Genomic DNA, 27686 nt, shown 5'->3' with positions numbered 1-27686 from the left:
CACATTAGTGCTCCTCACACAGTATAATACTCCTTAGTGCTCCCCATAGTATAATGTCACATTAGTGCCCCCACACAGTATAATACTCCTTAGTGCTCCCCATAGTATAATACTCCTTAGTGCTCCCCATAATATAATACCACATTAGTGGTCCCCACACAGTATAATGCTCCTTAGTGCTCCCCATAGTATAATGCTCTTTACTGCTCCCCATAGTATAATGTCACATTAGTGCCCCCACACAGTGTAATGCACCTTAGTGCTCCCCATAGTATAATTTAACATTAGTGCCCCCACACAGTAAAATGCACCTTAGTGGTCCCCATAGTATAATGCTCCTTAGTGCTCGCCATAGTATAATACCACATTAGTGCTCCCCACAGAGTATAATACTCCTTAGTGATCCCCATAGTATAATGCTCCTTAGTGCTCCCCATAGTATAATGCTCCTTAGTGCTCCCCATAGTATAATGCTCCTTAGTGCTCCCCACACAGTATAATACTCCTTAGTGCTCCCCATAGTATAATGCTCCTTAGTGCTCCCCATAGTATAATGCTCCTTAGTGTTCCCCATAGTATAATGCTCCTTAGTGCTCCCATAGTATAATACTCCTTAGTGCTCCCCACACAGTATAATACTCCTTAGTGATCCCCATAGTATAATGCTCCTTAGTGCTCCCCATAGTATAATGCTCCTTAGTGCTCCCCATAGTATAATGCTCCTTAGTGCTCCCCACACAGTATAATACTCCTTAGTGATCCCCATAGTATAATGCTCCTTAGTGCTCCCCATAGTATAATGCTCCTTAGTGCTCCCCACACAGTATAATACTCCTTAGTGATCCCCATAGTATAATGCTCCTTAGTGCTCCCCACACAGTATAATACTCCTTAGTGCTCCCCATAGTATAATGCTCCTTAGTGCTCCCCATAGTATAATACCACATTAGTGCCGACACACAGTATAATACTACTTAGTGCTCCCCATAGTATAATGCTCCTTAGTGCTCCCCGTAGTATAATGTCACATTAGTGCCCCCACACAGTATAATACTCCTTAGTGCTCCCCATAGTATCATGCTCCTTAGTGCTCCCCATAATATAATACCACATTAGTGCTCCTCACACAGTATAATACTCCTTAGTGCTCCCCATAGTATAATGTCACATTAGTGCCCCCACACAGTATAATACTCCTTAGTGCTCCCCATAGTATAATACTCCTTAGTGCTCCCCATAATATAATACCACATTAGTGGTCCCCACACAGTATAATGCTCCTTAGTGCTCCCCATAGTATAATGCTCTTTACTGCTCCCCATAGTATAATGTCACATTAGTGCCCCCACACAGTGTAATGCACCTTAGTGCTTCCCATAGTATAATTTAACATTAGTGCCCCCACACAGTAAAATGCACCTTAGTGGTCCCCATAGTATAATGCTCCTTAGTGCTCGCCATAGTATAATACCACATTAGTGCTCCCCACAGAGTATAATACTCCTTAGTGATCCCCATAGTATAATGCTCCTTAGTGCTCCCCATAGTATAATGCTCCTTAGTGCTCCCCATAGTATAATGCTCCTTAGTGCTCCCCACACAGTATAATACTCCTTAGTGCTCCCCATAGTATAATGCTCCTTAGTGCTCCCCATAGTATAATGCTCCTTAGTGTTCCCCATAGTATAATGCTCCTTAGTGCTCCCATAGTATAATACTCCTTAGTGCTCCCCACACAGTATAATACTCCTTAGTGATCCCCATAGTATAATGCTCCTTAGTGCTCCCCATAGTATAATGCTCCTTAGTGCTCCCCATAGTATAATGCTCCTTAGTGCTCCCCACACAGTATAATACTCCTTAGTGATCCCCATAGTATAATGCTCCTTAGTGCTCCCCATAGTATAATGCTCCTTAGTGCTCCCCACACAGTATAATACTCCTTAGTGATCCCCATAGTATAATGCTCCTTAGTGCTCCCCACACAGTATAATACTCCTTAGTGCTCCCCATAGTATAATGCTCCTTAGTGCTCCCCACACAGTATAATACTCCTTAGTGCTCCCCAGAGTATAATGCTCCTTAGTGCTCCCCATAGTATAATGCTCCTTAGTGTTCCCCATAGTATAATGCTCCTTAGTGCTCCCCACACAGTATAATACTCCTTAGTGATCCCCATAGTATAATGCTCCGTAGTGCTCCCCACACAGTATAATACTCCTTAGTGCTCCCCATAGTATAATGCTCCTTAGTGCTCCCCACACAGTATAATACTCCTTAGTGCTCCCCATAGTATAATGCTCCTTAGTGCTCCCCATAGTATAATGCTCCTTAGTGTTCCCCATAGTATAATGCTCCTTAGTGCTCCCATAGTATAATACTCCTTAGTGCTCCCCACACAGTATAATACTCCTTAGTGATCCCCATAGTATAATGCTCCTTAGTGCTCCCCATAGTATAATGCTCCTTAGTGCTCCCCATAGTATAATGCTCCTTAGTGCTCCCCACACAGTATAATACTCCTTAGTGATCCCCATAGTATAATGCTCCTTAGTGCTCCCCATAGTATAATGCTCCTTAGTGCTCCCCACACAGTATAATACTCCTTAGTGATCCCCATAGTATAATGCTCCTTAGTGCTCCCCACACAGTATAATACTCCTTAGTGCTCCCCATAGTATAATGCTCCTTAGTGCTCCCCACACAGTATAATACTCCTTAGTGCTCCCCAGAGTATAATGCTCCTTAGTGCTCCCCATAGTATAATGCTCCTTAGTGTTCCCCATAGTATAATGCTCCTTAGTGCTCCCCACACAGTATAATACTCCTTAGTGATCCCCATAGTATAATGCTCCTTAGTGCTCCCCACACAGTATAATACTCCTTAGTGCTCCCCATAGTATAATGCTCCTTAGTGCTCCCCACACAGTATAATACTCCTTAGTGCTCCCCATAGTATAATGCTCCTTAGTGCTCCCCATAGTATAATGCTCCTTAGTGTTCCCCATAGTATAATGCTCCTTAGTGCTCCCATAGTATAATACTCCTTAGTGCTCCCCACACAGTATAATACTCCTTAGTGATCCCCATAGTATAATGCTCCTTAGTGCTCCCCATAGTATAATGCTCCTTAGTGCTCCCCATAGTATAATGCTCCTTAGTGCTCCCCACACAGTATAATACTCCTTAGTGATCCCCATAGTATAATGCTCCTTAGTGCTCCCCATAGCATAATGCTTCTTAGTGCTCCCCACACAGTATAATACTCCTTAATGATCCCCATAGTATAATGCTCCTTAGTGCTCCCCACACAGTATAATACTCCTTAGTGCTCCCCATAGTATAATGCTCCTTAGTGCTCCCCACACAGTATAATACTCCTTAGTGCTCCCCAGAGTATAATGCTCCTTAGTGCTCCCCATAGTATAATGCTCCTTAGTGCTCCCCACACAGTATAATACTCCTTAGTGATCCCCATAGTATAATGCTCCTTAGTGCTCCCCACACAGTATAATACTCCTTAGTGCTCCCCATAGTATAATGCTCCTTAGTGCTCCCCACACAGTATAATACTCCTTAGTGCTCCCCAGAGTATAATGCTCCTTAGTGCTCCCCATAGTATAATGCTCCTTAGTTTTCCCCATAGTATAATACCACATAAGTGCCCACACACAGTATAATACTCCTTAGTGATCCCCATAGTATAATGCTCCTTAGTGCTCCCCATAGTATAATGCTCCTTAGTGCTCCCCACACAGTATAATACTCCTTAGTGCTCCCCATAGTATAATACTCCTTAGTGCTCCCCATAGTATAATGCTCCTTAGTGCTCCCCACACAGTATAATGCTCTTTAGTGCTCCCCATAATATAATGTCACATTAGTGCCCCCACACAGTATAATGCACCTTAGTGGTCCCCATAGCATAATGCTCCTTAGTGCGCCCCATAGTATAATGCTCCTTAGTGCTCCCCACACAGTATAATACTCCTTAGTGCTCCCCATAGTATAATGCTCCTTAATGCTCCCCATATTATAATGCTCCTTAGTGTTCCCCATAGTATAATGCTCCTTAGTGCTCCCATAGTATAATACTCCTTAGTGCTCCCCACACAGTATAATACTCCTTAGTGATCCCCATACTATAATGCTCTTTAGTGTTCCCCAAAGTATAATGCCCCTTAGTGCTCCCCATAGTATAATGCTCCTTAGTGCTCCCCACACAGTATAATACTCCTTAGTGATCCCCATAGTATAATGCTCCTTAGTGCTCCCCACACAGTATAATACTCCTTAGTGCTCCCCATAGTATAATGCTCCTTAGTGCTCCCCACACAGTATAATACTCCTTAGTGCTCCCCAGAGTATAATGCTCCTTAGTGCTCCCCATAGTATAATTCTCCTTAGTGTTCCCCATAGTATAATACCACATAAGTGCCCACACACAGTATAATACTCCTTAGTGATCCCCATAGTATAATGCTCCTTAGTGCTCCCCATATTATAATGCTCCTTAGTGCTCCCCACACAGTATAATACTCCTTAGTGCTCCCCATAGTATAATGCTCCTTAGTGCTCCCCATAGTGCTCCTTAGTGATCCCCACAGTATAATGCTCCTTAGTGCTCCCCATAGTATAATGCTCCTTAGTGCTCCCCACACAGTATAATACTCCTTAGTGCTCCCCATAGTATAATGCTCCTTAGTGCTCCCCATAGTATAATGCTCCTTAGTGTTGCCCATAGTATAATACCACATTAGTGCCCACACACAGTATAATACTCCTTAGTGATCCCCATAGTATAATGCCACATTAGTGCCCCCACACAGTATAATGCTCCTTAGTGTTCCTCATAGTATAATGTCACATTAGTGCCCCCATACAGTATAATGCTCCTTAGTGCCCCCACACAGTATAATGCACCTTAGTGCTCCCCATAGTATAATGTCACATTAGTGCCCCCACACAGTATAATACTCCTTAGTGCTCCCCATAGTATAATGCCCCTTAGTGTTCCCCATAGTATAATAATCCTTAGTGCTCCCCATAGTATAATGCTCCTTAGTGCTCCCCATAGTATAATACTCCTTAGTGCTCCCCATAGTATAATACCACATTAGTGCTCCCCACACAGTATAATACTCCTTAGTGCTCCCCATAGTATAATGCTCCTTAGTGTTCCCCATAGTATAATACTCCTTAGTGCTCCCCATAGTATAATGCTCCTTAGTGCTCCCCATAGTATAATACCACATTAGTGCCCACACACAGTATAATACTCCTTAGTGCTCCCCATAGTATAATGCTCCTTAGTGCTCCCCATAGTATAATACTCCTTAGTGCTCCCCATAATATAATACCACATTAGTGCTCCCCACACAGTATAATACTCCTTAGTGCTCCCCATAGTATAATGCTCCTTAGTGTTCCCCATAGTATAATACTCCTTAGTGCTCCCCATAGTATAATGCTCCTTAGTGCTCCCCATAGCATAATACTCCTTAGTGCTCCCCATAGTATAATACCACATTAGTGCTCCCCACACAGTATAATACTCCTTAGTGCTCCCCATAGTATAATGCTCCTTAGTGTTCCCCATAGTATAATACTCCTTAGTGCTCCCCATAGTATAATGCTCCTTAGTGCTCCCCATAGTATAATACCACATTAGTGCCCACACACAGTATAATACTCCTTAGTGCTCCCCATAGTATAATGCTCCTTAGTGCTCCCCATAGTATAATACTCCTTAGTGCTCCCCATAATATAATACCACATTAGTGCTCCCCACACAGTATAATACTCCTTAGTGCTCCCCATAGTATAATGCTCCTTAGTGTTCCCCATAGTATAATACTCCTTAGTGCTCCCCATAGTATAATACTCCTTAGTGCTCCACATAGTATAATGCTCCTTAGTGTTCCCCATAGTATAATACTCCTTAGTGCTCCCCATAGTATAATACTCCTTAGTGCTCCCCATAGTATAATGCTCCTTAGTGCTCCCCATAGTTTAATACCACATTAGTGCCCACACACAGTATAATACTCCTTTGTGCTCCCCATAGTATAATGCTCCTTCGTGCTCCCCATAGTATAATACTCCTTAGTGCTCCCCATAGTATAATGCTCCTTAGTGCTCCCCATAATATAATACCACATTAGTGCTCCCCACACAGTATAATACTCCTTAATGCTCCCCATAGTATAATGCTCCTTAGTGCTCCCCATAGTATAATGCTCCTTAGTGCTCCCCATAGTATAATACTCCTTAGTGCTCCCCATAGTATAATGCTCCTTAGTGTTCCCCATAATATAATACCACATTAGTGCTCCCCACACAATATAATACTCCTTAGTGCTCCCCATAGTATAATGCTCCTTAGTGTTCCCCATAGTATAATACTCCTTAGTGCTCCCCATAGTATAATGCTCCTTAGTGTTCCCCATAGTATAATACTCCTTAGTTCTCCCCATAGTATAATGCTCCTTAGTGCTTCCCATAATATAACACCACATTAGTGCTCCCCATACAGTATAATACTCCTTAGTGCTCCCCGTAGTATAATGCTCCTTAGTGCTCTCCATACAGTATAATACTCCTTAGTGCTCCCCGTAGTATAATGCTCCTTAGTCCTCCCCACACAGTATAATGCCCATTAGTGCTCTCCATATTATAATGCTCCTTAGTCCTCCCCATACAGTATAATACTCCTTAGTGCTCTCCATAGTATAATACTCCTTAGTGCTCCCCATACGGTATAATACCAATAATACCACATTAGTGCCCCCACACAGTATAGATCTCCTTAGGGCCACCTCATTGACCCCTTAGTGACATTCATCCCTTTAGTCCATTTGACCACAAGGGAAGGTTAAATTAAAACATTATATTTTTCCGTAACTTTCCTTGTCTATACCCGGGACACGTCTTATAGTCATATGGGTCTTATAATCCAAAGAGCGTGGTTAATATAGGACGTGTTCAGATGTTGTTCAACTTGGACCTTCACCTAACAGAAGATCCTGGGCCACCCAAACATGATTCAGTCCTCCTGGTCTATAGGATAATTCCAACATTTCTATCTATATTTCCACAAACACATTACCCAAAGATTTTGTACTTACTGGTATCGGAAACTTTAGATTGTAGACTGTGGACTGTAGAGTCATCTATCTTGTGGGTCGGAGATGGTAAGTGGACACCGGTAGAAACTACAAGCAAGAAGCACTAAACATAAGGGGCAGGCAATATACGAGCAGATGGCAGGGGTAAGTGGGCTTGGAAGTGGGCCAATGGATGATTATCAATCCAAGGTGGAGTAAATAGTAATCCAAGTTTACGACGTCTATTAGTTGACAGTTTCGAAAAAAGTAAAAAATTACCAAAATTTTGTCAAAATTTTGGCATATTTTAAGCCCTTCCCACTTGCTGGTAGAACACACCCCCTTCTCTGATAAGCTACAACCACTTGCTGGACAAGGTTGAGAAAATCCTATAAAGTGTCTAAGGGGGCATTCACACGGAGTAACGCCGGGCGTGTATTACAGCCGTACACGCTGGCGTTACGGCAGACTGCCGAACACTTCCCATTCACTTCAATGGGAGCGCTCGTAACAGTGGCGTTTACGAGCGCTCCCATTGAAGTGAATGGGAAGTGTTCGGCAGTCTGCCGTAACGCCGGCGTGTACGGCTGTGATACACGCCCGGCGTTACTCCGTGTGAATGCCCCCTAATACAGTAAATGTACGCCAGGTTTTTGGCACAAATTGCACCAAAATTCTGGTATTTTTTCAAAACTAAATCTGTCCTCATGTGCACAGAAGAAGAAAGGAGACATGAGGAGGCATCACAAAGCAGATCAGTACCAATAGACCAATCCCCAGTCCTAGTGGGCTCTGGAGACACACAGGAGAGTAGATGTGATGGACCATTAGAGTGGCCGTACATATGGCCAAACCCACAGATTTCTGTAAGACCAGACGGCCTTCTCATGTATGTTGGGGGCTCCTGACTCTTCCATGATGGCAGATGTTGGAGGAAGGAAGGGTTAGACATTCTGGATGTGGATGTAGGCTTGCTCCAATCTGTCTGTCTCTTCAGGTTATCCCAGACAGACTGGATGATATTGAGATCAGGGCTCTGCGGGGGCCGGATCATCATTACCAAGACTCCTCCCCCGAAGAGTAAAGATCAAACCAGATATTGATGGGATTTAGTTGGTGAAACCCCTTTAAGTCAAATACCCTAAAAAATGTATTGTATTTGGGGATGGGGCATCTTCTCAACATATATATATATATATATATATATATATATATATATATATATATTTAGTGTATACCTACATATATGACTATAATTAGGATAAAATAATGGATAAAGACTTACCGTGTGTCTTAGATATCGTATGGCCGACAGTAGGAGGAGCTGTATGACTTTCTATTGAAAAAGAAGAATACATTAGGACTCAAGGTGACCTCATATTACAGGGCCATATTCTTCTTAAAGGGAAACTCCAGCCAGTAATGATCCGCACTCACTAAGGCTCCATTCAGATCACGGACACAAAGTATGGTATACTATGTTTTGTGTATGTCCAATACAAAAGGAAAGAATGTGATCTGGAGAGTCCTATAAAATATTAGATCGGAGCATGTGAAGAGCCTCAGGCTGCAGACTCGGTCATGTATATGAGGCCTATGGCTGGTTTCACACCAGCTGTCTGTTTTCGTGTTGTACACCCTAATGTATTTCCATATGCCATACGTGTCCGATCCATGAGCTATCCATGCGTCATCCATTTTGGGGTCCCCACCACACACCATATTCGTGAAATTTTACACCACACCAGTGGGGCAAATGCCACCAGAATCTTTTGTAGCCCCAGAGTTGTCGTAGATTTGCACCTAGGCCCAAGGGCCCTTGAGGGAAGCGCAGGGCACAGCCTCATCATGAATCAAGACTCCCTCCGCTGGTACAGGGGACATCAACACCGGCATTACATTCCAAAAGGAGAACATGTCCAATTTGTGTCCAGTTTCATATCAATTTCTCCACAGATGCAAAACGGTCATGTGACTATGGCCAAAATGAATTGCTCCAATGTGTAAAATGTTTGCACCGAGCCGGCCAGGGTATTGGAAAGAGGTCCCAATATGGTAGATAGGGCCTATGGACACAATTTTGCAATTGCGAACTGGAATTTTTTACAGATTTTACAGATGTTTTTTAAACTCTATAAAAAAAAGCCAAAACTAGAGGTGGTTTTAAAAACTGCATCAAAAAACCCTACTGTGCGAACTGTGAATAACCCATAACCACATCATCACGTGCGCGGAAACCTGCAGGGAATATTTTGGGGTTTCTTCGTTCCTTCCCTTCAGTCTTTTTGAGACATCACAAACTAAAAGTATCGGAGTAAAACTGAAAATGACTAAGCGTGTTTGTACGAGTTTTCATGACGTAGCATCGATTCACACACGTGCACATGTAGCGACAGATAACACTATTTCAGGATGCAGCGCACTGTATGTGTACACGCCTTGTTACCTTTAACCATTTATGACCTGGAAAGTAAAGATCCCGGGTTATCCTATAATTTTATATTCTACTCAATCATTGACCCTCTACGTTCCTGCTCTATGTCCTTAAAGGCTAGGAGGACTTTTGGCGGCTACTTTTTTTCTTACGTTTCTGAAAAACATTTTTGCAATAGGGTTTTGTTAAAAATTTTGCACCGTTTGACTTCTGAAACTTCGGTGTTTTTTAGTACATAGCAAGCTGCAGGATGCCATCCTCAAGGAAATTCATCAGACGTATCCTGCAGCTTGCAATGTAATGTGAAACACAAGAGCTGTAAATAAAAAATTTAGAAAACCCAACTGCAAAAATGTTATACAAGATAAACATATGTGCAAGAAAAATGGATCCAGAAGGAGGCCACGGCCCATTAAAGTGGTTTTTAAAAAAGTGCCCACAAATTTATCTGGGGTAACCTCTTCCCAACATTCACTATAAAGATTTGTTGGGTCTTCAGATACGGTGCTGATGTGAAGCCGAGTGGACACCATAACTGCTGGGTCTATACAGTGGAGTCCAGTCACAGGCATTAACCCTTTAAAACATCCACCCAAACTGCAATAAGTGCCCCTCTGACTTCCTCCGCCTGGCCTCTTCGGGTCCATTCACACAGAGTTTTTGGGTGCTGATTTTGACACTGAATCCGCATCAGAATCCACGTGGAAAAAAAACGCCTCCCCATAGAGTTCTATGGATTCCGTTCGCTTTATTTTTCCACTCGTGGTATTTTTCCGCTAGCGGAGAAAAAAAGCTTCCTTCAGCGGATTCCGCCTGCAAAAATCAACGCAGTCAATGGGAACAATGGGAGGTGGAAAATCCATGTCGCGGAATTGGTAAAAACCACAAGGAAAACCGCTAGTGGTGTTTTCAAGGTCCATACACTGTGCTGGAGGATGAAAAACAAAAACTAGAAAAGCCCCTCCAAAAAAAGCTCCAAAAACCACTTCAAAAAACCATTTCCTAATTCCTGAAGCGTATTTTTCCTCGTCAAAAAACTCCATAAGGGTCCATTCACACGGAGGAAAATGGTGCTGAATTTGGTGCTGAATTTTGAAATTCCACACCAAATCCCTCACCATTTTCCTCCATGTGAATGGACCCTTAGGCCAGGTTAAGACGGGGTTTTTTGGTCTGGCATTTGATACGGAGGCTGCCTCAGATTCCAGACCAAAAAATGGCTAGGCGCGCCTGGATGCCGGTGCACTGGGCCTAGTCGGGAGGGAGGTGTCACGAGGCGGATGTCCGCGGTTGAATTCCCGTCTGCACCCGGCTTTACTTGTTTCTTCCTATATGGATCCCATAGGCTGAGCGCATGGGAGCTGTCCAGTGTTCATGACACCTGGGAGCCTTATGAAGGCCTCAATGGGGATATGGTGATATCCCCATAGTCTATAAAGTCGTAGTATTGCAATTTATGGTACAAGAGATCTAAAAAGTGCAGGTTCAAGACCCCTACGAAAGTTTTAAAAAATTAAATTCAACCCCTTTCCCTAAATAAAAAAAATAAATTGTGCATCCGTGTCCAAAAATACCTAATTTAAAAACATATAAAAAAAACATTCTCGTATGGCAAACGTCATAGCAATAAAAAAAAAAAAAAACTAAATAGCTGAACCGTCCTTATCACCTCCCCAAAAAAAACTGAATAAAAAATCATCAAAACGTCCCCAAAATGGTAAAACTAAAAGGTAACTAGTGCCACAAAAAAGACAAGTACGAAGAAATCTAAATAAAAAAAGTTACAAGTTTCAGAATAAGGCAAATTTTTTATTTTTGGTTTTTTGTTTTCAAAATTTTGGATATTGTTAAGATGTTAAACTACAACAAAACCCTTGTATATTAGGTATTGTATATTAGGTATCACCGTAGTCGTAATGACCCACAGAATACACGTGACATCTCACGTTGGCCCTAAAAACAAAACCCATAAGAAAAAGCAGCAGATTTGTTTGTTTTTTTCCCTAAATCCTCCCCATTTTGAATTTTTTTGCAGCTTCCCAATACATCCTACAGAATATTAAATGGTATCACTATAAAGCGCGACCTGTCCCACAAAGAATAAGTCCTTGTAAACCGATATAAATGGAAAAACAAATCGATTTTGTCTTTGGAAGGCGGAGAGTTAACAGCAAAAATAGATAGGGAAAGGGTTAATATTGTCACGTTACATAATGTTTTTGGGTTTTTTTTGGGGGGGGGGCAATGTACATGAAAATAATTAGGAAAAAATAAGTGAAAAAACATACCGTGTGTCTTTAGTATAGCGGTATGGCTGTCGGTGGGGTGAGCAATATGAGCGGGATCTTTTAAAGAAGGAACAAATATTAGGATTCAGAGTGACCTCATATAACAGGTGTGATATTATTTACAAAAAATTATTTCGGTTGGAGACACATGGGAAGCCTCCACCACAAACATGGCGACAGATAACCTGCTGTGATTTACACATAAGTCTTCTGCATGTCTTCCACCCAGAAATTTTGGTGAAACAGTAGCCGGGCAATCTCCATACAAACAATCCCACTATCGGCATTCGCAAAAATTCGCAACTTAAAAAAAAGCGCAATGAGCCTGCGCAGGTTGGGTGATGATCGGCTCCTACCTGTATGAGGATCGTGGCTTATCCAGTGATCTGTGCTGCTAGGGAACGGAGATAATGAACAGACAGCGACAACTGCAAGTGAGAAGAAATGGACATATTGTAAGGGAGACCCCGCAAACCTGGACTGATGAAGGACCATCGGACCTGGAAAAGGCCCCAGGACTCCATTAGGTGAACCTGCTCTATGTACACGATGGAAAAAGACCAAGGATATAGGAGAAGAAACTTGGCCTGAGGAAGGTATCACACAATAGCGGTATCACACAAGGTATCACACAATAGATGTATCACACAATAGACATATCACACAATAGAGGTATCACACAATAGCGGAATCACACAATAGACGTATCACACAATAGACGTATCACACAATAGATGTATCACACAATAGACATATCACACAATAGACATATCACACAATAGAGGTATCACACAATAGCGGTATCACACAATAGCAGTATCACACAATAGCCGTATGACACAATAGAGGTATCACACAATAAATGTATCACACAATAGCAGTATCACACAATAGATGTATCACACAATAGATGTATCACACAATAGCCGTATGACACAATAGCAGTATCACACAATAGCCGTATGACACAATAGCAGTATCACACAATAGCCGTATGACACAATAGAGGTATCACACAATAGCCGTATCACACAATAGATGTATCACACAATAGACATATCACACAATAGACATATCACACAATAGAGGTATCACACAATAGCGGTATCACACAATAGCAGTATCACACAATAGCCGTATGACACGATAGAGGTATCACACAATAAATGTATCACACAATAGAGGTATCACACAATAGCCGTATCACACAATAGATGTATCACACAATAGACATATCACACAATAGATGTATCACACAATAGACATATCACACAATAGACATATCACACAATAGCGGTATCACACAATAGCAGTATCACACAATAGCCGTATCACACAATACATGTATCACACAATAGCGGTATCACACAATACATGTATCACACAATAGAGGTATCACACAATACATGTATCACACAATAGCGGTATCACACAATAGCCGTATCACACAATAGAGGTATCACACAATAGATGTATCACACAATAGCCGTATCACACAATAGAGGTATCACACAAGGTAGATTCATTGCCGATTCACCAAGTCCACACTCCTGGTGGGCTTCTGAGATACGTGTGATCTTGAAGGTGGCCATACATGTTAGATTATTGCTATATCATGCGATCTTATCAAGTCCTCCCAACTCTACCCCAATGGCAAAAGTTTTAGTCGGGTGTGGAAAAAAGAGAAATGTAAATCCCATCAATACTTGGTGTGACCTTTGCTCTTTGCGTTCTTCTAGGTACAGTTTTTGGTAGAACATGGTAGGGAGGTTGTTACGGCCGCCATCTTGGAGAACTAAGCACAGATCTTCTGTGGATGTAGGCTTGCGCCAATCCTTCTGTCTCTTCTTGTCATCCCAGACAGACTGGACGGTGTTGAGATCAGGGCTATATCACATCATCACTTACACAACTCCTCCTCCAAAGGGCAAAGGTCTCACCAAATATGGATGGGATTTTTTTGGTTAATTGACAAAAATAAATTCTTAACATTAGCTTTCTTATTTACTGCATTTTTTCCACACCTGCTTAAAACTTTTGCATGACACTGTACGTAGGACGATTGGGCATGTCGGATTACAATATACCCATTCCTTGTATATTCAGACCACTCTGGCATCTTCTTCTCTCATCATCTTTCCTTGTACTGCTACCTACATGGTGGGGGGACCATTGGGAACCCACCATATTGTCAACAGGACAGGATCCAGTTTTTTAGGGGGTCTGCGGGGTTACCAGTTTAGGAATCTTGGGATTCCAAGAAGGTGAAAACCACAATATAACAAAGCTTACCGAAGAACGGTCATAGAGTATCCAGCTGACAAGACGTCCGACTATTCTTGACCCACTCAATGGTAACCATTGTCTTCCATTGTCTATGACTTTGGGGCCACTTATCATGGTGGAGACCCATGGGGAGAAGATACGCACATACCCCCAAAAAGTTGTCTACAGATTGATGTCCGGATTGGTGGAGAAGTTTTCTTTGCGTACAACAGTATATGGAGAGACCACTATGGATATAGAGAGAGCAGGACAGTATAGACAATACAAAACACAAATACGAAACACTTACTGATGGCGTACGCTGTCACCAATAACAAATGCCCCCTCATGGCTCCGGCCTGTGGAAGATGTGGATACCTCCACTGTCCGCCGAGCTCTGACCTCCTGACACAAGCACCACCACTAAGGACCTCACCCAACTGCAGATTTCCCATATGTTGTGTACAGATAAGAAGCCATATTGCTATCAGCTGAAACGTGTTGTGGTATCTGTGTGTAGGCCAGAAAGAAAACAAGTGTAGAAGGGAGTCGGCGGAGACCCTGCCAATGTGTCCTTATCTCGCCCAATACCATAAATTATAAGGTCTTTCATTCATGGAAAACTAACTGCATGCAAAAAGTTTCCCCTACTGCAGGTTAGGTAAAGATATATATGGTATATACTAGAAGCGAGCACTGCGGTCAGATCTTATTACCCCAAAAGACCAAAAACCAAGGCCAAAATGGAGAAACCATGTGGGAAAAATTAAGCACACCCTTACTGCTTCCATAGGAATCAAGGCTTCATGGCCACAAAAAATGGGAAAACTTATTGACTCGAGTATAAGACGAGGGGGGGAAATGCAGCAGCTACTGGAAAATTTCAAAAATTAAAATGTTTTTTGGGTGCAGTAGTTGCTGGGGAAGGGGAGGGGGAGGTTTGGTTGTCTGTCTGCCCCTTCCCTGAGCTTGAGGACTGTTTTTTTTCCCCCCACGTGGAATCAGCCTGGCTGACTATAAAAAAAATTATTTTATTTTTTGCTTGACTCGAGTATAAGCCGAGGGGCGCTTTTTCAGCACAAAAACTGTGCTTAAAAATTCGGCTTATACTCGAGTATATACCTTGATGGTCTTCGATTGTCATATGAATGTAAGGATTGGTGAAACTGGGGATGGTGAAAAAAAAACATACCTGTCCTTGGTGCTCCGATGTCTCCCACGACAGCCCAGTCCTGCTGCTCTGGTGTTTTCTTTCGGCAGAAGTTCCTGTTGCACGTGACTGCCGAGGCCAATCACCGGCCTCAGCGGCCTAAGGAAACAAACATGGGACATGGCAGTGTTCTAAAACAAGCCAGTGAAGCATCCGGACCGGACTGTGCCAGGAGACGCCGGAGCAACAGGGACAGGTGTGTTTTTATTTTTTCCCCCTTCCCCGGCCTCATATAAAAATGGGCTATCCTGAACAACCCCTTTAAGGCCTTATTTACCCAACAGTGTTCTCCAAAGACCAGTGCGACAGATATTACAAAAACAGCCATTTATCACTGTCGTGTAAATTCGGTCTAAGACTAGATTACCACGACTGGGGTGCAAAATGGCCACAAAAAACATTCATTTTGCATGGCCACCTTGCACCCGAGGGGCACCCATTATCACAGATCCCCCATGCTGCCGTGTCACATCCATTAAAAAAAAGAGCTCACACATGAAACAGTCACTTGTCGTGTGTACGTAGCCTTAGTATCCGTCATCAGTGTCTGACTGGAGGCCACCAGTAGACCACCATTCTCAGGGCTATATCCGACCACATGTAGTGAGCCCCGATTGGTTTGGTCTGACAACAGACAAATCAATGTGGATGTAGGGACCGGAGGATGGGGCCGTTTTCCTATCCCCAAAAAAACAAGCAATCTCTAGCGTTCTGCAGAAAGATGACTTGTAGAACCTTTTTTTTAACACAAAGTGGTCTAAAAAAATTTTAAAATGATTACAGAAAAGCAAAGTGTATTTTGTTAATTTATAAAGTTTATTAGTCATAAAAATTTATATTTCATATATGTACATATATTTACAAATTTAAGTTTCGCCAAAGCCCTCGGAGGCTACAAGAGCAAAGAGTAAATTTGGCAAAAAAAATGTGGCAGTATTGTGTAAAATTTTGGAAATTTTATTCTTGAAATTGTAAAACAATTTTTTTTTTACACCTTCCCCAGCCTCCGCATTCACATAGGATGAGGACTTCCATCGGAAGGAGCATGCGGGTGCCACTGGGGCGGACAGTGGATGGTGACACCGGAGCACCGGGCACATGCGGGTATGGGTTGGTTTTTTTTACATCTACCCTGGCCTCCTTGCACAAAATTGTCAACCCCTTTAAGCTCCTGATAAAGGTGATGGCCAAGTGGTGTTGATTCCAGGTTTTGCTATGGGTTCCAGCAGGTCACATCATTGGTCATCCAAGTCACTCTGAGCGTCTTCTTCTTTTCTCAGTCTTTGTACCAAGAATTCTTTATCTTCTATTTGCTATGAGAAAACAAGTTGGAGACATGAGCCATGGTGATGGTTGGGATGTGTTCTTCATACATAGATGGAAGGGTTCGCTAGAGGTGGAGGGTGACATCAACATTTCGGAATCATCTTCCTTTTATCAACTGACCCTCAACTATTTCTTTGCTAACCTTCCTAAGGACATGACCATGTGCATGACATCCAAGTGCCGCCCTTGTCTCCATGGACCCGTTCATTTACTTTAGTGAGTCCATGCCCCACGAGACCTAAAAGCGGTTTTAGACGAGTCAATTTTTTATAATGAGCACTCATCGGCTACAAAACTTGCCAATGGTCGCCCATTGTACACCAGCCTGACTAACCAACGCAAACGTCATGTCTAGCTAAACCGTCATAAAATTGCCTTCAACCTCATCTGATTCCGGGGTTTCGGCAGCATCCAAGGCGCACGTTGTACAGATTGTTTGTTCAATGTATAAACCGAACCTAACACTTGGAATTGATGAAGAATGAGCAGTTCCTTCATCTGATAATGACCCCCCCTGAACAGCCTAGAACATTTTAGCCTGGTGGAGGCCTCAATCTCCATACAGTCTTAATCTGCCCCTGGGTCTTAGACAGTGTGACTTGGGATTGGGCACATTCACACCTGACCTACTTGCTGGAACATTGAAGGCTTTATATATTACTGCCCTTTATTGCAATGATTTGTGTTGTGGTGGTGTAGTATGGACATTGTATATATATCACTACTAGGTCATACATCAATCTGATCTGGCTTACATGAGATAAGTGGTCCTTCAGCTTTTCCACGTCTAGTTCATTCTGGCGGACGCGGGAGACACAGCAAGTGAGCAGAAGACTGAGAAAACAGGAACAAATATTCAGACACAGAACAGTCCATGGGTGTACAAATTAAAAAGTGGCAATAATATTGTTAAGACTGGCTGTAATGGTCTGCACCCATTGTCGTGTTCTCTCCTGACCTGTGAGCGTTCGTGATGGCTTCCACCTATACTAGTCTGCCCAGGCCTCTGAACCAGGCCCAAGTAACTTTGAATCTGCTTCTTCTGATCCTGAGAGGCTTCCGTACTACACGATGTATGGAATATCATTTATTGACCACGTTTCTTATTCTGCGCTGTTGCTTACCTGTAGATGACCCCGGCCCGTCTTGCTCTATTGAACCTGCGCTGCCCATCCTGACCCAACCTTGTCTTTCTGCTGCCTGCCTCTGACCCTCGGTCTGTTCCCGACTATCTCTCTGCTTGCACCCACTGGTGCTTCATATCTGTCTTTTTACCGGTCAGCAGCCATCTGCAAACCTCCCAACGTTCATAGGACAGAAATAGGGACAAAATGTGCTGTGTGTGCCACTGCGAATTTAGCCCCGTCCATTTCTATTTTGACTCCACCCATTCCCGTCCATTTCTCTTTGTGCCCCCACCCAATATAATACCCCTACAGACACCCTAACATGATATACCCCTACATTATAATGTCCGACTCCAGTTGCTCCCACAGTATAAAGTCCTTCTCCTGAAGTACCCCCAATCTCCCTCCAGCTGTCCCTAGTTTAATGTCCCCCTTCAACTGTCCCTAGTTTAATGCCCCCCTCTGGCTGTCCCCGGTTTAATGTCCCCTTCCATCAATTAGGTGTTCCCTTTAGAAACCCTGGCACAATTGTGCAAAACTAGGGCAGCCCAGTGGATATTATTTCCTATATCTACCATTATAATGAGTACACATATATTCACTTACATCAGGATTAAAAGCAGGGTGTAAGCACCGATGTCTGATGTCACACAGGTGAGGACAGTCAGGGCCACAGGGGGCAGTGATGAGCGGGTACTGTTCTGCACAGCTTCCCATGGAGTGTTATAGTCAGTAAACAGGCCACAGGAATGAGACGGCCGAGCGCTGCCATGTTAAAATCAGAAGAAACACAAGAAAAAAAATTAATCAAAACCTAAAAAGTTTCTGGCCCTGGATTTACTGTATGGCTTCTGTTCACTGAATGGCACCACCGGGTCATAAGGTTGCAATCACTGTGAACCCTGATGGTGTTCTGGGATTGGACGGACATGAAGGGGTTTTTTTTGCCTCAACATGATCATCGGTATATTATTGTCTTGATAGGAAATAGCTGGTACTTGTCTTAAAGGGAGTGTTGGGAAGGGTCACCACACAAGATGGTCAATCAGTCCCACCATAATCAGACCTATCCAGAGACCGCTAATGGTGGCTTATCTCTCTGATCAGCATATTGAGATCCAACATGAACCCTTCTTTCCCACAAAATTTGCCGTCAAGGGAGTGTTGGGACGTATCGCCACAGAAGATGGTCAACCAGTCCCACCATAATCCACCACATCCAGACTCCATGAGTGGTGGTTTATATCTTTTGAGTACAAAAATATCAGCATATAAGATTCCAGCATGATGACTCCTTCTTTCCACCAGATATTTGCGGAAAGGGAGTGTTGGGACAACCCACCATATGTAAGATGGTCAACAAGTCCCACCATAACCACTAGTGGTGGCTTATCTCTCTAATCAGCATATTGAGATCCAACATGATGAACCCTTCTTTCCCACTATATTTGCCATCAAGGGAGTGTTGGGACGCATTGCCACACAAGATGGTCAACCAGTCCCACCATAATCCACCACATCCAGACACCATGAGTGGTGGTTTATCTCTTTTGAGGACAAAAATATCAGCATATAAGATTCCAACATGATGACTCCTTCTTTCCACCAGATATTTGCAGAAAGGGAGTGTTGGGACAACCCACCATATGTAAGATGGTCAACAAGTCCCACCATAATCAGACATATCCAGAGACCACTAGTGGTGGCTTATCTCTCTAATCAGCATATTGAGATCCAACATGATGGACCCTTCTTTCCCACGATATTTGCCATCAAGGGAGTGTTGGGACGTATCGCCACACAAGATGGTCAACCAGTCCCACCATAATCCACCACATCCAGACACCATGAGAGGTGATTAATCTCTTTTGAGGACAAAAGTATCAGCATATAAAATGCCAATATGATGACTCCTTGATCTATGACTCTATGATGATCCCCCAGATATTTGTCGCCAATGATGGGACAACCCACCATATGTAAGATGGTCAACCAGTCCGACCATAATTGGAAAACATTAATCTAACATCTTTGACCTACTTACGGTAAGAATATTCATCTCCACTTATTCTTACCATCCACAACCTCTACCTAGATAGTCTCTTCTTGCTTACCTTGTCAACAGGTAAGATAAGGGTAGAAAGACTGTCATGAGGCCAAGGAGCAGGACAAAGTGGAACATGATCCTCAGGGTCGACTCTCGAAATAATTTGTTGGAGACATCACATAGGTAGTAGAGTGAGAACTGAAAAAGCAATACATGAGGTGCATCGAATATTGTCATAGAATCGGACCCTATACACTATTTTTGAGCTGCCATGTTTTGCCATCTGACCTTTTTGATATAGAAAGTGATGAAAATGAAGATGAGATTTAGCAGCGGTAGTAACGGGGCGTAAAACATTCCCCCCCACACCAAGGTCTGACCATACACCGAGTCCAGCACATTCTGGGATAGCCGGAATCTTTCCCTTCCGAGCCAGCGGATGACACGATACTGGTATCGGGAAAAGAGGAAACTGGTGCGGGAGAAGGAAAGGAGTAGAAGATGATGAGAATCTGTAAATGGCATTGGATGGTGAGTGGTAAGGTGAAACTGGGAAATCAACCAAGCAGACAGACAGTGGACTATGAATATTCCCAGGGCGGAGAAGGATCAATACAAAAATATACCAAAAAAAGTTGTCTGGTCTTTGTTTACCTGCGAGGAAGCTGCAGGAAGAAGAACTCTGCTAGAAGTTTAAGAAAGTTAAACATGGATAACTTGTAAAACTCCTGCCCCACCGAAGTCTCCCAGCACTGTGTGGACAAAAAGTAGGTATCAAAGGAAAGTATGAGATTAGAAGAAGGGGCGAGATTGTTTTATTTTGTCCTTATCAAGAGCTTCACCTTAATGCATTGGCTGAGACTGGTATTGAAGCTCCCAGTGGACGCAACCAATGGACAAGAGTGGCACTAACTAACAGACCGCCATAATGCGTCATACCACCAATGACCCAATAGTGGTCTTCACAACTCCACACACGGACTCTTACCTGGAATTGCATATTGTAGCCACAACTCTCACAAGCTGTCTTGGAACCTCCTAAGCACAGGATCTTTTGACCCAAGGAAAATAAGAAAATCCCCAAGGTTCCTAGCCTGAGGAACACACACCTGCGCGAGAAAATTGTACGTTATGTCCAATTTTACGAAGGGTCAAGTATGAAGAACCAATGAAAACAAGGGGAAAGGTCAACTACATGGGGTACAAAGGACACATCAGTACTCTGTGGAGGCCAAGTCAGACGAAAGTCAGGTCCAACCCATTCCTGTAGGTGAGGTGTTAGTGTCCCTCCAATGGGGCAGACAGGAAATTAATAAAATTTGATCAATCAGGCTAGGCCTAAAATTGTCAGACAAAAATGTCCTGCGCACATGACTTTTTCATCCGGGGCTTTCAGTTAAAAACAATGGACACCCGTCCAACCCCATTACAGTCAAGGGGGTCCGTGAGCTCCTAAATGTCCGCTATTTTAGTGGTCTGTTTCATGGACACCCCAATGCTAGTGTGATCCTAGCACAAGATAAATGTTTCCCAAAATGGTGCAATAGAAAAGTATAACTCAGCACACAAAACACAAGCACTTATATGTCAATATTAAAATAGGTTGCTAGCCATGGTAAGGAACATAAGGGCAATGCCACTAGGAAGGGGATAAGTAAAAACTGACCTGATGAGAGTAAGCGTTATCTCCGCACTCGGTGACAGGCACTCAAATTTTACTAGGAACATGAAGAAATATGGCAGGACCAGAAGAACCAAGGAGATGACAATAGGCACGAGATACTGAGTCGCCAGGCCGAGGATCGGACCGTGTGATTTCTGAGGAACATATTGAAATTAAAGATCATACAGCTCTATAGGGAGGGGGTAGGTATCAGTAAGAGGACATGGTACTCACCGCTTGATACTCCTGAGATACATCGGTAGCCAAATATATCATATAAAAACCTCCGGCCATAAGTCCCAGGATGATAGCGTTGAGGAACACACGTAAAGCAATAATGGGGACTCGTCTACTAAGAGACTGCTGAGCCATTAGCCAATGCCAATGCTCTTCGGCCAAATCCGACTGTGAGGAGAGAAGATATTAGACGGCGACCAATGACTGGGTGTGCGCCATATACATGACGTCTAGAGGACCTGACAGACCTTGATATCATTGCTGAAACTCTTCTGCTTCAGGACAGAGGTTTCCGTTCCTCTCACACAGAAATCCCAACCCGAGAAGACTTTGCTGCTGGTCGACGTCCTGTACTGTCTCCGCCGCACTCGTCTTTGGGTTATTCCTTTCACTGTGCTGTGTGTAAAGAGTTAAAAAGTCATGGTGGTGTCTGTCCAATGAAGCGCAACCCTGGAATATTACTTATTATAATACTTTGGAGGTGTCTTATGGTGGCTTGGCCCAGTCGGGGCTGTCCAATACATGTCCAATGAAGGAAAGACTAAGAACCACTCAGTTTCGAAACGCATAACAGTAAGGACGTTCTATAGGAGGCTGGAGCCAAAGTGGACAAGTCTCTCTGCTTTCAGGTGGGTGGGGTCTGTCTCTTTGCTCCTGCCCAGGACCACCCACTTGACAGTAAATAACACGATTGTGCTGAAATTAACAGATAAGATTGCTCTGCAACGATGGGAGCTACAGAAAAAAATCCCAACTGTGTCGGAATTAGTGGAGGGTTGCCTGTTGGAGGATGCAATAAGCTGGAGTTGGTAGAGGTAGTGACCGGTCCTCTTTAAAAACCTAGGCCCATTTTGAAAAAAATTTGGTGTATTGTTACAACCTTGCACCACCTCCAACAAATCTAGCTCTTAACATCATTTAATAGGAGACAGGTAAGTCAGGCATCAAAACTACCTGCACTTCTTGCTCAGGAATGGTGGGGGCTAGAGAAAAAAACTCCAACTGTGCCAGAATCAGTGAAGCTTTTAGCAACTATTAACAAATGCTAAAAACTTGAGTTGAGACACCAATGGGCCCTCGATTAAATTATTACTGGGTCTGGGTGGAAAGTATAAGTAGGTGGTACAATGTTGAGATTAGGGTTGAGAGATCGGGAAAGATCGGATTCCAATCGGAGATCGAGTAAATTTCACAATCACGATCGGAATTCCAATCCCCGTCTTTTCCAGCGGGATCAAGGTTGGAGGTTATCTCAAGATCGGCTGAACCCCAAAAGTGACTTTTCCCATAGAGAAGCATTGACTAGGGTTGAGCGATCGGGTTTGGAAAAGATCGGATACCGATCGGCAATTGAGCGAATTTCACGATCAGGATCGGCTGGAAAATGATCGGAAATCGGATTTTAAAATCAATCCTGAAATCTCAAGATCGGCTCAACCCTAGCTGAGATGTAAGCTCATAACTAAGCGGTGAAGGGGCCATACCACTGTAAGAGGAGAAGGCTACAGATTAGTAAGAAGAAGAAGGGAGTCAGCAGGTAGGACAGCCGGAGACTGAAGGTGTCTTTTTGCTCCATCCCGTCGATGTATCGTCCGTAGAAAAGGAAAGTGTCCTGCATGAAACCCTGAAATATAGAAACACTAGTCTCAGTCTCAGTTATGCAACTCAGTCTGCATAACTTCTACAGGTTTACTGTTCAGACATCAGTCTATAAATGTCATAGTTGGAGAAACCAGATGGAGCAAGAAACTCAATTGGATTTTACTTTGTTGATCGATTATGTCCAAGAATACTCAACATTGAGAACTAAATAATGGAATTGGCCACCGCACATACCCCGGCAGCGCAAAGGATTGGACTATTGGCAATCACTGCTTACATATAGTGTAAAATAGTGATCAACGTCTACTCACTTCTCCCGTGAATATATCCAGCAGAGCACTCTGCAAGGGTTCCCTTTGTAAAGTAGATACATTTCCACATGGTTCTGGTAAGAAGAGATTGGAATACAAGAAAACAGCAAGAGAATCAAAGATCAGGTAGCAAATGTACAAAAACCAGACGTATTCTATGAAATATTTTCTCAGTCTATACAGTTAGATACATACCTAGATAGATGTCCTTGTCTTCTGCCTTACTGAGATAAATGGTGGGAATAATGACCAGACCAGTGGTCAAGAGGAGGGAAGCAAAGTTCAAGAGTAACAGGAAATGAAGGAACAAAAAATAGGAGCTGATACTGGATCCAAAGCTGGCTGGAAGGGGATAACAAAACATATAGGCAAAGATTAATACAACACTGGATGTCCTGTATTACCCTAGGTCCGTGATGGCGAACCTATGGCACAGGTGCCAGAGGTGGCACTCAGAGCAATCTCTTTGGGCACCCATCCGTAGTACAGATTATACTGTGTGGGGGCCAATGTGGAGAAAATTGTACTGTGTGGGGGTCACTGTGGAGCAGATTATACTGTGTGTGGGTCACTGTGCAGCAGATTATACTGTGTGGGGGCCACTGTGGAGCAGATTATACTGTGTGGGGGCCACTGTGGAGCAGATTATACTGTGTGGGGGCCACTGAGGAGCAGATTATACTGTGTGGGAGCCACTGAGGAGCAGATTGTGCTGTGTGGGGGTCACTGTGGAGCTGACTGTACTGTGTGGGGACCACTGTGCAGCAGATTATACTGTGTGGGGATCACTGTGCAGCAGATTATACTGTGCGGGGACCACTGTGCAGCAGATTATACTGTGTGGGGGCCACTGTGAAGCAGATTGGACTGTGTGGGGGCCACTGTGGAGCAGATTCTACTGTGTGGGCGCCACTGAGGAGCAGATTATACTGTGTTCGGGTCACTGTGAAGCAGATTGGACTGTGTGAGGGTTAAAGTTTAGCAAAAAAGCTCTATAAAGCCCCATTCGTATGACCATATTTTGCAAGTCTATAATTGTGTGCAATTGTGGATCCGTACATTATTAAGGTTAAATTGTCATGTTGGCACTTTGTGATAAATGAGCGGGTTTTGGGTTGCAGTTTGGGCACTCGGTCTCTATAAGATTCGTCATCACTGCCCTAGATAGATAGTATTAAGGGCACAGACCCTCCTCCAAGTGCCTACCACAGATTTTGCCAAGTCCCTGCCACAGGTCCTCCCTGAATACCTGCCATAGCTCTTCCCCCAAGTGCTTGCCCCAGATCCTCCCCTGGGTTTCCACCACAGATCCACCCATAGAGTACCTCTAATAGCAATGAGTGTTTTCTCCCACAATTTGAACGTGGAGAGGACCTCTTTTCCCTTGTTCCACGCTGGACACACACATGAGTAGTGTTTCTGAGTCCACGGAATCCGAAAACTAGCATTATAGCCTTCAGTCTGCCTTAACGCCCTGTAAAAACAAAACAATCATGACAGCAGATCATTCTGTAAAACTTGCACCCATTACACTATTTCAATCTGAAACCATTATTTGCCCTTAAAAACCCCTTAAGGCCAGGGCCCCACGTGGCGGTTTTACAGACACTCCAAAGTGGGGCACAGCGAATCCCATCCACACATTGCAAAAAAATAGGCGCAGTGGAAATGCTGAAATTTCCAAAACCGTCACGGTTTTGGAAGTCATAGCATGTCACTTATATCTCCGAAAACGCTGGTGGTTTCCCTGTGGGTATAATGGAAACAGAAAGTTCGGCACAGGTTTTCCCGCATCACCTTTTTTGCTGTGGCCTGCAACGTGGGGCCTTAGCCTAAGAGTAAGTTCAGATGGGGTTTTTTGGTCCGGAACCTGAGGCGGAGGCTGCCTCAGGTTCCAGACCAAAAACCAGGTAGCCACATCTAAAAGCCGGTGCACTGCACCGGCATCCAGCCGCGCACTCGGCTCTGGATTAGGCCCAATGAATGGTCCTAGTCCGGAGGAGGGAGCGTCTTCAGGCTGAATTGCGAAACGACTCAGCCTGAAGAATGAGCACCACCATGTTTTTACACTCACAAAGGGACTTGCATCTGGAATTTCTTGATCACTTGTACAATATACTGCAATATTATAGTATATTGCAGTATATTGTATATTACCTGCCTAGGTGTATTAGGGCAAGCTAACCAAGACTCTGTAGATTGGCCTCCAAGCTGCCATGGAAATACCTTGGAACCTGCAATCTTACCAAGGAGGCAGAAATAGAGGTGTCCCCAACCACCCAGCAACACACGTCATCCATCATATATCATATGATACTTTACTATGATTCACTGACCTTAATTTCCGCTTCTCTGTCATGGGCACAGGATTACTTCGGAGATCATTATGTTTAACCCTCGTCCCCAGACTCTGCTCCCCGATATTCAATGTTTGTGGATTCTTCTCGTTCATCTCTCAACAATTCCTTGTAAGGTAAACAAACCACTTAGTCACTGAGGGCTAGTTCACACGGGGTTAGTGACCGCGTATTTTGGTCCTGGGAAGCGCGTCAGAATCAGGACTAAAATGCGCCTGCTGCAGCTAGCCACGACTGTCGCAGCTTCCCGCTCCGGAGTAGGCCCAAATGAATGGATTGTCTTGACGCGGCGTCCACCTCAAGAGAGGGCAGTTCGCTTCTTTTTTTCCGCGAGCGGGAACAAACCGCTAGCAGAAAAAAGATCGCTAGTGGTCTACATCGACCTCTATTGCAAGGGGGCGGATTTAGAGGTGGATTCCGCGCCAAAATCCACCCCCTCTGAACGAGCCCTAACAATAATCAAGTTCTATACACATTGTAGTGATAGGATTATAGGTTTCATTGCAGCAGTCACCTGATTTACATCACAGACGAAGAAGAGAATACCACTATAGATAACACCTCGGACCCAAGCATACATCCACTGAAGATCTCCAAGTTTTCCAAGATGGCGGCGGGAACAACCTGCCTGCCAAAAATTATCTGCAAGTGTTCCCGGGAGAATTGTTGGAAGGCAAAGGGCAAAGGTCACACCAAACATTGATGGGACTTACACTTCTGTTTTCTTCATTCGTATAAACTATTAACCCTTCTAATTCTGAATGCATTCTTACCGTGCAGTATTTTTTTTTTGCACGGTACCATACATCGGCCACCATTCACCCAACATAGGCCAAAAAGGCTTCGCCCTATGGCTTCTGTCAGGCCCATACATATTGGCATACCTCCCAACTTTTGAAGAACCGAAAGAGGGAGAAAATGTGCGTAGCGCGCCGCTGCAAATTTAGCCCCGCCCACTTTTGTGTTGACTCCGACCATTCTCATTAATTTTTCACGTGCTCTCACACAGTATAATCCTCCTACAGTCACCCGTAAATTATATGCCCCCCTCCATCTCTGCCCCCAGTTTCATATACACCCTTCATCTGCCCCCAGTTTCATGTCCACCCCCCATCTCTTCCCCCAGTTTCATTTCCCCTCCATCTCTGCCCCCAGATTCATGTCCCCTCCATCTCTGCCCCCAGATTCATGTCCCCTCCATCTCTGCCCCCAGATTCATGTCCCCTCCATCTCTGCCCCCAGATTCATGTCCCCCCTCCATCTCTGCCCCCAGTTTCATGTCCCCCCATCTCTGCCCAAATTCATGTCCCTCCATCTCTGTTCCCAGATTCATGTCCCCCATCTCTGCCCCCAGATTCATGTCCCCCATCTCTGCCCCTAGATTCATGTCCCCCATCTCTGCCCCCAGATTCATGTCCTCCATCTCTGCCCACAGATTCATGTCCCCCCTCCATCGATGCCCCCAGATTCATGTCCCCACATCTCTGCCCCCAGATTCATGTCCCCTCCATCTCTGCCCACAGATTCATGTCCCCCCTCCATCTCTGCCCACAGATTCATGTCCCCCCTCCATCTCTGCCCCTACATCTCTGCCCCCAGAATCATGTCCCCTCCATCTCTGCCCCCACATCTCTGCCCCCAGATTCATGTCCCCTCCATCTCTGCCCCCAGATTCATGTCCCCTCCATCTCTGCCCCCATATTCATGTCCCTC

At 44.0% G+C, this 27686-nt stretch overlaps 2 protein-coding genes across 7 annotated transcripts in view; both read right to left on the bottom strand.

Moving 5' to 3' along the window:
* The window catches only part of LOC142209264 (uncharacterized), a 50011-nt gene extending 35477 nt beyond the window's left edge, over positions 1–14534 (bottom strand). For 3 of the 6 annotated variants that reach the window (XM_075278194.1, XM_075278195.1, XM_075278199.1), the window contains exons 1-5: positions 14404–14534; positions 12185–12256; positions 11829–11885; positions 8392–8442; positions 7128–7214 (exon numbers count right to left, since the gene is read on the bottom strand). In XM_075278194.1, coding sequence (XP_075134295.1) covers positions 7128–7214; positions 8392–8442; positions 11829–11885; positions 12185–12256; positions 14404–14443 — 307 coding nt within the window. In that variant the 5' untranslated portion in view covers positions 14444–14534. The remainder of the gene's footprint in view (positions 1–7127; positions 7215–8391; positions 8443–11828; positions 11886–12184; positions 12257–14403) is intronic. The other 3 variants (XM_075278198.1, XM_075278197.1, XM_075278200.1) reach the window with 3 other exon arrangements.
* A 1702-nt stretch (positions 14535–16236) lies between these two features.
* TMC8 (transmembrane channel like 8) lies at positions 16237–26080 on the bottom strand. The gene is made up of 15 exons (XM_075278193.1): positions 25953–26080; positions 24942–25090; positions 23812–23958; positions 23617–23690; positions 23188–23327; positions 21952–22099; positions 21701–21871; positions 21470–21621; positions 20792–20912; positions 20458–20555; positions 20092–20275; positions 19871–20001; positions 18363–18521; positions 17385–17463; positions 16237–16616 (listed from the first exon to the last, which is right to left on the bottom strand). Exons 1-15 carry the CDS (start codon positions 26066–26068, stop codon positions 16539–16541), a joined length of 1947 nt encoding a protein of 648 aa, XP_075134294.1. The 5' UTR covers positions 26069–26080; the 3' UTR covers positions 16237–16538.
* Between the last annotated feature and the right edge of the window lie 1606 nt (positions 26081–27686).

This window comes from Leptodactylus fuscus, chromosome 6 (assembly GCF_031893055.1).
Source record: "Leptodactylus fuscus isolate aLepFus1 chromosome 6, aLepFus1.hap2, whole genome shotgun sequence".
In the NCBI taxonomy this organism is placed as follows: domain Eukaryota; kingdom Metazoa; phylum Chordata; class Amphibia; order Anura; family Leptodactylidae; genus Leptodactylus; species Leptodactylus fuscus.
Note: the sequence above shows the minus strand (reverse complement) of the source record. Positions and strands in the feature narration are given on the sequence as shown.

Bases quoted from the DNA above. Each gene is read 5' to 3' on its own strand.
- TMC8 (XM_075278193.1), bottom strand. From the start codon at position 26,068: ATGAACGAGAAGAATCCACAAACATTGAATATCGGGGAGCAGAGTCTG. The intron at 23,328-23,616 runs GTGAGTAGACGT...TCTATATTTCAG, and splicing joins TGGATATATTCACGGGAGAA to GGTTTCATGCAGGACACTTT. The intron at 21,872-21,951 runs GTCTGTCAGGTC...CTCTCCTCACAG, and splicing joins GTTTCAGCAATGATATCAAG to TCGGATTTGGCCGAAGAGCA.